The 11,240-nt window shown below is 34.6% G+C and overlaps 1 protein-coding gene across 1 annotated transcript; it reads left to right on the top strand.

Moving 5' to 3' along the window:
- Positions 1 to 738: 738 nt before the first annotated feature.
- On the top strand, positions 739 to 1,716 carry LOC111055360. Its single transcript, XM_022342552.2, has one exon. It carries the CDS (start codon positions 739 to 741, stop codon positions 1,714 to 1,716), a length of 978 nt encoding a protein of 325 aa, XP_022198244.2.
- Positions 1,717 to 11,240: the final 9,524 nt, after the last annotated feature.

The raw sequence follows: 11,240 nt of genomic DNA, 5'->3' as shown, positions 1-11,240 counted from the left end.
GACCTGAAATTTGAGGTAACATTTTCTTGTCCAGACTTAAATATAGGAACAACTTTGGCAATTTTAAAGACATTCGGAAATCTACCTGTTGTTAAACTAAGATTAATTAATATTATGTGTAGCAGAGGTAATTGTATAGTGTGTTAATGCTGTTTTTAATTAACTTGGTCGGTATTCCATCCCATCCCGGAGCCGAGCCGCCTCTCATACTGACCACTACCGCGATAAGCTCGTAGTGGGTGACGGGACAAAGAGCAAAGACAGCGTCCCTTGCATGGTCAGCGTCGTCCACCTCAAGTTGACCAGTCGGCTGCAGTGCCCCGGCCAACCGAGGCAATGTATTCATTGAAGAGTTCCATTAACAAGAGGGTTCAAGTGGACAGCGCATCATCATTTATCTGATGGCTTCAGAAACTTAAAAGTTGACATACTTACTCATCTCCTCATTAGATTACAACAACATTTCAACTTTACTAAATATGATGAATAATTGTAATAAATCTGAATCAATTAATAATTAATAAATTGAATTGTTTATTACTGTACCAAAAATAAAACCTTGCAAGAATCAACCATCAGTTGTCGATTGGAACTTGCCGTGAGCGGACGTTCGGTTAGTTGCTCTCTATCTTATCTTTCAATGCGATAGTCTTCACCTGTTCCTCGCCGTGCTTCTTTTGATTTCTGTTTGTTTTCGAACTATTATTTAATTTTCAAGTTTCCATTAAATCAAGTAAAATGAGTGTATGTGCTGAATGTAAACTCTCAGTTAATCGCCAAGCTAAGGACAAGTTAGTGTGTTCCGGCTGTAAATCGTTGTTTCACGGACAATGTGTTAGTGGAAAAAAAATAAGTGAAGCCGAATTGGATATTTTAGTGGCCAATTGCTGGTCTTGTAAACATTGCGTGGCTAAGTTAAAAAGCCAACGTAATGAAAATATAGACTTGACACCTGTGAAAGCGTCCTCATCCATCTCCGGCGCGCAGGTTCCGATTTCTATGGACCTTTTCAAGACAATTATAGCGGATTTAAAGTGTGATCTCAGTGAGGGACAGTCAAGGCTGGAAATATCCCTTCAGTCTTGTCTGGAGAAGCTTGGCTCCACTTCTGAAACTTTAGTCAGGCTTGAGGAAATAATCAAAACCCAACAGGCTACAATATCGAACTTGCAATCCGAAAATACCAAACTGAAAAAAAATGTGGATATGCTAAATGAGAGGGTGGATGCTCTCGAACAATATGGGCGAAGAAACACCCTCGAAATACACGGGATTCCTGCTGCGCGTGAAGAAAATACCAGAGACCTGGTGCTGGCTGCCTGTAAAGCGGTCGGAGTCGAGCTGCGTCCGGAGGCGATTGACTGCTGTCACCGCCTTCCCAAGGGAGCAAATCAACGCTCGCCGGGCATCATAGCCAAGTTCGTCCGACGCGATGTCGCACACATGGTCCTCGACAAGAAAAAACAAATGAGGAATCTTTCTTCGCGTGACGTTGGTGTTCGGGGTGAGGAACACTCCGTTTTCATCAACTTGTCGCTGACTGCGATGCGGAGGAGGATATTATCTCAGGTAAAGAAGCTGCAAAAGGATCACGGATTCAAGTATGTGTGGGTGGATAAAGCGGGCAATATAAAGGTAAGACCAGTTGATAAGGGTAGGGTCACAGTGATTAATTCTGATACGGAACTGAACGCTTTCATTGCTACTTTGGCGTAACTAAACTTTTAAAAACCTTCTATGTAGGAATATGACTTGACTGACTCTATTTTTCTCTGATATTCAATTATATCATTCACCTCTAGTGGATATTGAAAATTGTTGGCCTACTATAACCAATGTTATGGATTATAAATTATCATGGCTACTGCCTATATTTATCTGGAAATCTCAAAAAATCTGTCATCTGATGCAACCAACAAATCTAACTATAGACCAATTTCGCTCCTAAGTGTCTTCTCTAAAATTATCGAGAAAGTTGTTAAAGAACAACTTAGTTCTTACTTAGAAGACAACTCAATTCTTACAGATTTTCAGTACGGATTTAGGAAAGAAAGAAATATAAACGATGCCCTCTTCAATATAAATAAGGATATAAATAGCATAATAAATAACAATAAGCGTGGTCTATTAGCTTTCATTGATTTGGCTAAAGCTTTTGACTCCTTGGATAGGCATAAATTAATTCACAAATTAGAACAGGTTGGCATAAGAGGGAAAGCATTAGAATGGTTTTCCAGCTATTTGAGGGAGCGGAAGCAGTTTGTTACAATCAACAATATTGAGAGTGCTACGCTACCAATAGACTATGGGGTGGTGCAGGGAAGTAATTTGGGCCCGATTCTATTTCTAATTTATATCAATAATTTGTCAAGAATTAATATAACTGGTAAAATGTTTTTATTTGCTGATGATGCAGCTATTTTGTTTGATGGTTCAGACTGGGAAGAAGTTACTGCATCGTCAACAAGGGATCTTTGTCTGGTTAAAAAATGGTTTGATCAGAACTCACTCACAGTGAAAGTTTCTAAAACAAAATTCTTACCCATAGCTTTGAGGTCCAACTTGAGCATCAACATCGAAAGTATAAAGCTGCATGCTTGAGGGAATCTCAATGCAAATGACTGTCAATGTGAGAGTATTTCAAAAGTCGACTCACACAAATACTTGGGAATCGTTTTCAATAGCTCTATGAACTGGGCTAATCATGTGGATTACATGAAAAATAAATTAAGGAAATTCATATTTGTTTTCAGGCAACTCCATGACATTCTATTCCCTGCTGAATTGAGGCTCTGTTACTTTGCATACTGCCAATCATTGCTTATGGGAGGTATAATAGCTTGGGGTGGAGGTTATAGATCGGTTTTGGAACCACTCAATATAATCCAGAATTCCATCATCAAAGCAGCTCTTGGTAAGGGTCGTAGATATCCAACACACGCGCTTTTCAATGAATTCAATGTATTCAACTTGAGACAACTCTATTTAAAAACATTATTGATCTACTCTCTTAAGAATTCAGAAAACATCTTTGTGCATCACATTCATAATTATGGTACCCGCAGTTCAAATACATCGAGAATATTGACAGACAGACTAGTAAGAACCTTTTCCGTCACGAATTCATCCTACATATCACAAATCCTTTACAGAAATATTCCTCCTTACTTGAAAAACATACAGAGCTGCGCAGTACTCAAGAGAAAGGTTTCCGAGTGGTTGGTATATCTGGGAAGAGATATGTCAGAGGCGATCATAACATCTAATTATAGATGTTAACACCTTAATAATATAAACAACTATTCAACTGACTACATCGAATTATAGACTGACTGACTATTACTAATAATACCGTACTCACTGTAGTGCTGCTGCTCTGTCTACTATCGCGGTGCTGGGAATCTGAAGTCATAGCCGTTGGAATTGTACATTATATGTTACCTTTGAACATTTTCTTTCATTGCATAATTAATTTGTATCATCTTTCCACTCTGTATAATTTTCTTTATCATATTAAGTTTCTTGATGATTATTATTATCTTGTGTAGTAAGTTAGCCGAATTACATTGAATCATTCGCTCCTTATTAATTATATATTTTGCTCAAAACAGCAACTCGTGTCTACGCACAGGTTTTACACCTATGTAGGCACATTTCCATGGAAATTACAACTGAAATTATAATATAATTATAACTGTTAGTAAATCATTAGGTATGATAGTATAATAAGTATAATCAGTCAAAATTCGACTAACTGTCAAAGGTTTTTGACAATCAGTCAAAAGTTGACTCCATCAGGTCAAAACTTGGTTCTCTGTGATTGAAAGCATCCTTCCAATCACAGAATTTGACCTACAGTTTTAGGTGGACTCCGAACCACCGAGGTGTGTCACTGACACAGCTGCAACAGAGGAAACAGGTATAAACAGGATATACACACCAATACATACACCAGGTACCAATACATACACACAGGTAAAAGTACCGTAAATACAGAAAAACTATAAAATAATATTCAGTAAAGTGAAGTGAAAAAATTGTGTTACTTTTATGTAGGCAAATATTAGATTCAGCCTATGTAAGGCCAAATTATTTTGAAATTCTTAATCAATATTTTTTTTAATAATGGCTAATATTAGATTCAGCCTATGTAAGGCCAAATTATTTTCGGATTCTAAATCAATATTTTACAAAAAATTATGTAACATTTGTAAGATTTTTTTGAAGATTAGAAGTCCTACTTTTTTTAAGGAATAGAAATTGATCATTTCTATGGAATATTGCAATTATCATTATTCTTACCTTTTCTATTATATTGATGTTGATATAATATTCTCTTACACCATTGATTCCACAAATAATCAAGAAAAAAAATCTGGAGTTATCACCCGTGATGGAATGTATTTCTTTACGGTTATTAGAGAAATTATAGTATTAAATCAAGTGGTAGAAACACATATTTAAGAGAGTAAAATTTGATAAAAACCTGGAAATAATTGTACAAACTTACAACTTTTAAAACATAGAAACACACATTAAATGACCTATTGTAGTCATACTAATCACGGTACACATTGACAAAAAGAAACTCTTAAAACTATGAGTTCACCCAGCTCAATTGGAGCCTCGAGCCTAGCCTTTAATTCACATGACATGTACACAAAAACACAGAAAATACAATAGAAAAAAAGCCTCCAACAGACTTGGACAGGAGAGAGAGGTTGGTGTTTGGGGAGAGAGACAGAGTGGACCATCAAATCAGTATGCTCAGCCCACTGAATTAAGATCCTAGCTCCAAGTGATCGACAGTTAACAACCACCCCAGGGTCTAGCTGCATTGGTGGATGTCATTACTGTCTTTCATTTAAATGAGGTCCTGAAAAAAGGAATTTTAGATCTGTTGGTGCATTGAAACAAACCGTGTGTGGTGAGGGACCTGAACTAGATGTGCTGAAACCCTATCCTTAATCTAAAAAGTGTGCTGACTGCAAAATCAAATCTAAATTTCCTACTTCTAAGGGGCTCCTAATGATGGGGTGAATAATTTAAAGAGGAGTGAGTTTGTCTCACTGAGCTGGAAGCATAATCAGCATGCCGAGCCCACTGAAATAAGCCTCCAACTCTATGATTGACAGCAATTGGTACTCAGTACAGGGTCTGGCTGTATTGGTCTGAGTGGATACTTTCTTTCATACCTCATCACAAAGGGACAGAATAAGGGATGCTACATCTATAACAAAAACATCAATACAAAATGAGTAACTCATTCTTACTTTAACAAGAATATTTTCAGAATACTGTATGTCAGACTTCTATGCAAAAATTATGAGTTACTCAAAATTTAAATTAAGTTTTTAAACGGTCAGGGAATCCTTGATGATCCATGATGATCCTTGATGTTCCTTGGAAGCCTGCTGTATTAAATCTATATGTATAAATCTATGTGTTGGTATTTGTGTGTGTGAAAAAAACATGTGTACTGACAACAATTCCGTGTAACCTCACACACACATTCTACTTGAAAAAGCATGAATTATCTCTGAAAAGAAATTAATTTATGGCCAATTTCATTTTTAAATAATGAATTGGAAACAAGAAGTGTAGTTATCGAAATATCAATGAATAATTTTTAATGTAATTTGATATGTATGTTGTACAACTCTACTGTTGAGGAAAATTGTCTCATTATCTGACAACTTTTGATGGTTTCCCTATGACATCCAACAAAATACAATAACAACAAAAACCGCGAGATCTGAAACCTTTTGAATCGACTACATGACAACGATGTAGAACATCCCACCAGTAAAGATGTACAACATATCATTACAAATTTTAGGAACATTTATTATTATGAAAATCTCTAAATAATATGTTTATGTGTGTGAGGACCTTTTGTGTAGTAGAAAAATTTGAAATTGCTGACTCACCAAACTTCACTCAGCTCAAACCTGGAAACAAACAAACATAACAATTATTCAAGGAGTTCAAATAGTTATACAATAAATACAAAGTCAAATTCATATAATACAGCAAGTTATTTAGCTTGAACTACTGAAAGAGACAAAACATTCAAGTGGATTTCTCCTCTATAGCCTTCATAGAAGAATGAAAATAATTTGAGGTCTTCAAGAAATAAAAATCAAGAGTTGATGAAGAGAAAAAGTCATCTAATTTTTGATTAACCATGTCTTGAAATGGACAAATAAAAATCAAAAAGTGAAAATATTCAAAAGAAAATGATTTTTTATAGCTTGGGTGAAATAAACTCAAATGGGTGTTAATGTTGTTGACCAATAATTATTAAATTATGAAATAAAAACACATAGATGTTGTCAGTTTTCTACACTTTAATTTGGTACACGACCATGGTTTCGTGACCACACAGGTCACATTTTCAAGCTGAAAAATTATCAAATTAAAGTGTAGAAAACTGACAACATCTATGTGTTTTTATTTCATCATGGAACGTTTCTACAACATCGACCACAACTCAGTTGAAATTATTAAATTAGTTTTATAGATCAAAGAGGATATATCACCTCATCATTGTTGCGGATGCGCCCTCCCAGCAACCAGCAAGTCCAGAGTCCAGAGGTGACGTCCAGTCTTTTGAGCAATTTTTTTCACAACACTACGTTCACTTGACTTTAAACGCACTCGCGGAACGCGTAACCATTTTTGTGCGGTACGGAACACTCGCGAAACGCGTATCCACTTTTGTATGATACAAAATGTTCAGAGTTCAACACTGTATACAGTGGGTGATAGCTGAAAATACAAAACAAAAACTATTAGAATGATGCAGTAGTGACACATCAACAAATCAAACCAATTATTGATGAGTCAAAGTGTCACTGTACTAGGAATTCAAAGAACTACACTAAAATATTCTAACTATAGGGGAATTGAGTATTGTTCATAATCATTATAACCATGAGTTGAGTCTTGTTGTATGATTGAAAATGTTCTGAATTAATTTATCTCTCAATATAAAACATCCTATGATGTTGTATTTCATTTGAATCACCTTCTTGTTGAACAAGGGTCCTTGAAGCATGATTTCCAAGGCTCACAGCTTTTCCTCCAAACCAACTCATGTGGAAATTATTTATATTTGTAAGTATTTCTTTCAAATTCCAAAATTATTTATCAATGAATGAGAATTGCATTAACAAGAGGATTCAAGTGGACAGCGCATCAGCATTTATCTGATGGCTTCAAAATCTTTCAAAACATCATAAATATTACTATAAATCAGCGAAAATTTAACTATATAGGCTACTATTCCATGAAGATTATTTATTCACATAAATAATTATGTGGATAAAGTTCTCTAACATCTACTCTCGTTTTAATATTCTTGAAGATATTTATGTATTGTCGCCACCACAAGATTATTCTTGGGTTTCTCTATTGTATTGTAAGTAGCCTTATCCACTGTAGGCCTACTAATATTTTTTTTTCAATCAATTAATATATTGAAGTAATGTTGTTGTATGATGAAATAGGTCTACATCTAAAATAATATATGACTACACTATAATTAAATAATGTGGCTTCCAGATTGATGTATAAGGATCCACCTCATACATATATACTTTGAAATCATCACAATATAGTGATAATTTTAATAGTTTAGATCTCAGAGATTGATTTGGAAATCCATTTCACATAAAAAATAATAAACTTAACAACATAGTGTTAAAGCCTCAATAGTTTGGCTATATATATATATATAATATATATATATATATATAATATATATATATATATATATATATATATATACTCTGAAACCATTGCAATATATAAGTTGATGAATATTTCAGCTTCCAGACGGATGTAGAGATCTGGCTCATTATATAGGCTTTGAAGTCATTTCAATATATTATATTTGATTTGAATAGTTACTATTTATTTGATTAGTTACTGTTCCTAACTAAAATAAATGAATAATCAAGTTTTTATCCACTTACGATGAGAATATTTATAAGCTGTAAGAGAATGCAGTTCATTAGACACAATAACATAGAAATTGTGATTAATCAATAGAATATAATTCAAATTCCTCGCTGCCAACGTTTTCTTTGTTGAAATTCAATCATCTTGAAGACTACAGACTGTTACAAAAGTCTTTCTCCGTGACGTGTGAAGTCACTAGGCTTACTTTACTATATTGGCAGGTGTTCATCTTGAAGAGGTGTCATGTTTTCATGAGAATACAGCAGCAGTCCTAGTGATATTCTTTCAAAGAATATTCGATCTTCCAAAATAATATTTTATCGTTTTATTCTAATTCAGTTCATGATTGACTAAATTTTAAATCAACAGCAAGTTAAATACTACCTAGTTCTTTATTATTACTCTTCAAAATAAACTATTTTTGTTGGTTCTGCTTCAATATATTATATTGAGCACTGTATCCCTCCACAGGAGTATACAGTATATGAGATTACACTACTCATTGCAAGTAGTGGATGGACATTGTGGTGTTTCGGACTCCACCTAAACTGTGGATGCGTGGGGTCCCAATTGAAGCAGCTGCAGGTGGAACTACCTCGAGAGGTTTCCATCATCAAATGAAATCATAAACTAGCCTACAAGTCTCATACTTTTCACAAAATTGGGCTTCTTTCAAGAAGGTTTTCTTTCAAATTGAGCTTATATTTCATCCTTCTTCTTTGATCTGGTGACGCATTAATAAGCCATAGAGGAAAGATAGTATAAGATACTAGATACTAGTATACTCATGCTATCTTTTCTCTGTGATTAGATTGAATTCTCCTAAAGGTTACGGCCTAATAATAATGGTGAAGTGGTCATAAGAGAGTGGAGACTTATCTGAAGTGTAGGAACTGCTTCATGTAGGATTAGTCCATGAAGGCTGCTTACTTGGTCCTCGCTGCATCATGATAATCTTCTCACACGGAAACTGTGCAGAAAAAGGTTAGATTTCTCTGGGGAATAGATGTCTTGGAAAATCTAACTTGGGAAGATAGATTTCTCTAAGCTTTAAGATGGGCATACATAAAGAAGTATTATTTTAAATATTGTAGATTATACAGGTGATAGTTTACTACCGTGAAGAACTCCATTATTTTGAGGGTATCTAAATGATTTTATAATGCTAACACTATGTTTTTAGTTTTAAAATGTATTACGCATGTAACAAATCCAATACTTCATGTGTAGCATCCATATATTTTGTCATTTCACAGAAATTTTCCGAATAGGCTTCGTCAAATGCATTAGCCATGTCAATAAAAAACTCGTTTGAGTCAAATTTATGCATAAATAGGACATAGCTTGCATCCATTCCGATTATTTTCAAGGTTTTTGGTGGGAAAGTAACTATTCAAATTCAAATTGAAATGGCCGCCAAAGAAGTCAATTCTACCAACATACCACGAACGAATGCTCCCAAACTGATCGATATCATGCTAATGATATCATGAACTTCAATGCTTGATTATAAATGACTGATTCAGAATATCTACAGCGAAACCTATAGAAAATATTGATTTAGAACTGATAATGAGGATTTTCCGATCAGAATGGGAGGTTCTTGAAGGAATTATCGGGACAGAGCTTCTATAGAAGTGAGCGTTTGATTGTTTTCTACAAATTCTGAACAGAGAATATTTTTAAAATGGATATTTTTCTGAATTCCCGTTCAAAATTCTATGAAATATCCAAATAATTATCAAAATATGACTGAAACTTCAATCTTTCAGGGGAATCTATGTCAAATACAGCTTTGTAATACGCATGCGGAAATATTGTTGAAATTGTATCTGCTCCGTTGTCCGTGATCAGGTTTACTGAACGGTCAAGCAGAAGTATTGTGAAGCAGATACGCATGTTATCTGTGTTTGAAATGGTAATATATTGTTATTTGGAAGCAAAAATTTCATTTCTTAACTCACCATTATAATATTTGAAACATCAATGAACATTTTTTCTTTTAGGTTATGTTACCGTAGCTTGAGGATGCCGTTACTTTTTCTATTAGGCTGCGATCACCCTCTTTCATAGACATAGAAAAATGGCGGGAAATTCAAGACCCTTGTACGTCTAGAATGGCTTTAATGGTCGAAAGATATCCCATTTAATAGCCATTCATGAAGCTTTCAATAATAATTATTATTAAATTCTCAATAAGGAGGATCGATTGAAATCATTACAAAAGAAATAAACGTGAGCCAATGTCTGAACATTAAAGATTCTGGATAAATCCAGCTCTAACTTGCAGCATCCCATAATTTCTAACCACTTCACCATTTATTTTAACTGTTCTAAACTCAAAAATTGGATAATTTTGCCTCTTCATGTCCCAAAATCTCAATTGGAACAGAGCTTCATCAATCAAAATCGTGTTCCCTTAAAATCGTCCAAAAGCGGTCTCAACTCAAAAGTGAGGTTAAGTTTCTGCAATATCCTCACAGTGAGAATTACTGTTCTAAACTCTAAAATTTGACAAATCTGTATCTTCATGTAACCAAATCTTAATTGGAGCAGAGTTTCATCAATCAAAATCGTGTGTTCCCTTAAAATCGCCTAAAAGCGGTATCAACTGAAAAGTGAGGTTATGTTTATGCAATATCTCAAACAGTGAGAATCACTTTCAACTGTTTTAAACTCTAAAATTTGGCAGTTCTTCAACTCCATGTCCCCAAATCTCTATTGGGACAGAGTTTTATCAATCAAAATTATGTGTCCCCTTTAAAATTTTTTAAAAGCTGTCTCAACTCAAAAGTGAGGTTAGGTTCCTTCAATTCATAGTGAGTAGTATCACTTGCATCTGTCAGTATTCCTGAAGAATAAATTCAATGCTCTCAATCCAGCCAATACTGACGGGAAAAACAGAAAGGGGTGTAGGCTACCATAAATGCTGATGCTGGGTTGTCAAAATATCATAGCTTGTAGGCAGTAGGCCTATCTATTTTTGGGGAAATTGACTATATCCTAAATACCAAATAATAGTCTATCATCCCGGGTATTATCATAGAGAAAAGAAGGTATTCAATTATATAGGGCGTTTTTGTTCCAAATTTCACTGTTGACTCAACCAATCTCCGAAGAGATAGACTGTGGAGAACAGAGGGCTTTGTAATATCACTATTATTTATTCTATCTTATCTATTACAGTACGTACCCGATTCACCCAAAGACATACTTCAACTGCAGAGTCCCATTATAATATACAAACCCGTTGAGCGGAGGTACAGGAGAGGATT

This window comes from Nilaparvata lugens, chromosome X (assembly GCF_014356525.2).
Source record: "Nilaparvata lugens isolate BPH chromosome X, ASM1435652v1, whole genome shotgun sequence".
In the NCBI taxonomy this organism is placed as follows: Eukaryota; Metazoa; Arthropoda; class Insecta; order Hemiptera; family Delphacidae; genus Nilaparvata; species Nilaparvata lugens.
Note: the sequence above shows the minus strand (reverse complement) of the source record. Positions and strands in the feature narration are given on the sequence as shown.

Excerpts from the sequence above, each read along its gene's own strand:
- LOC111055360 (XM_022342552.2), top strand. The coding sequence starts at position 739 with ATGAGTGTATGTGCTGAATGTAAACTCTCAGTTAATCGCCAAGCTAAG.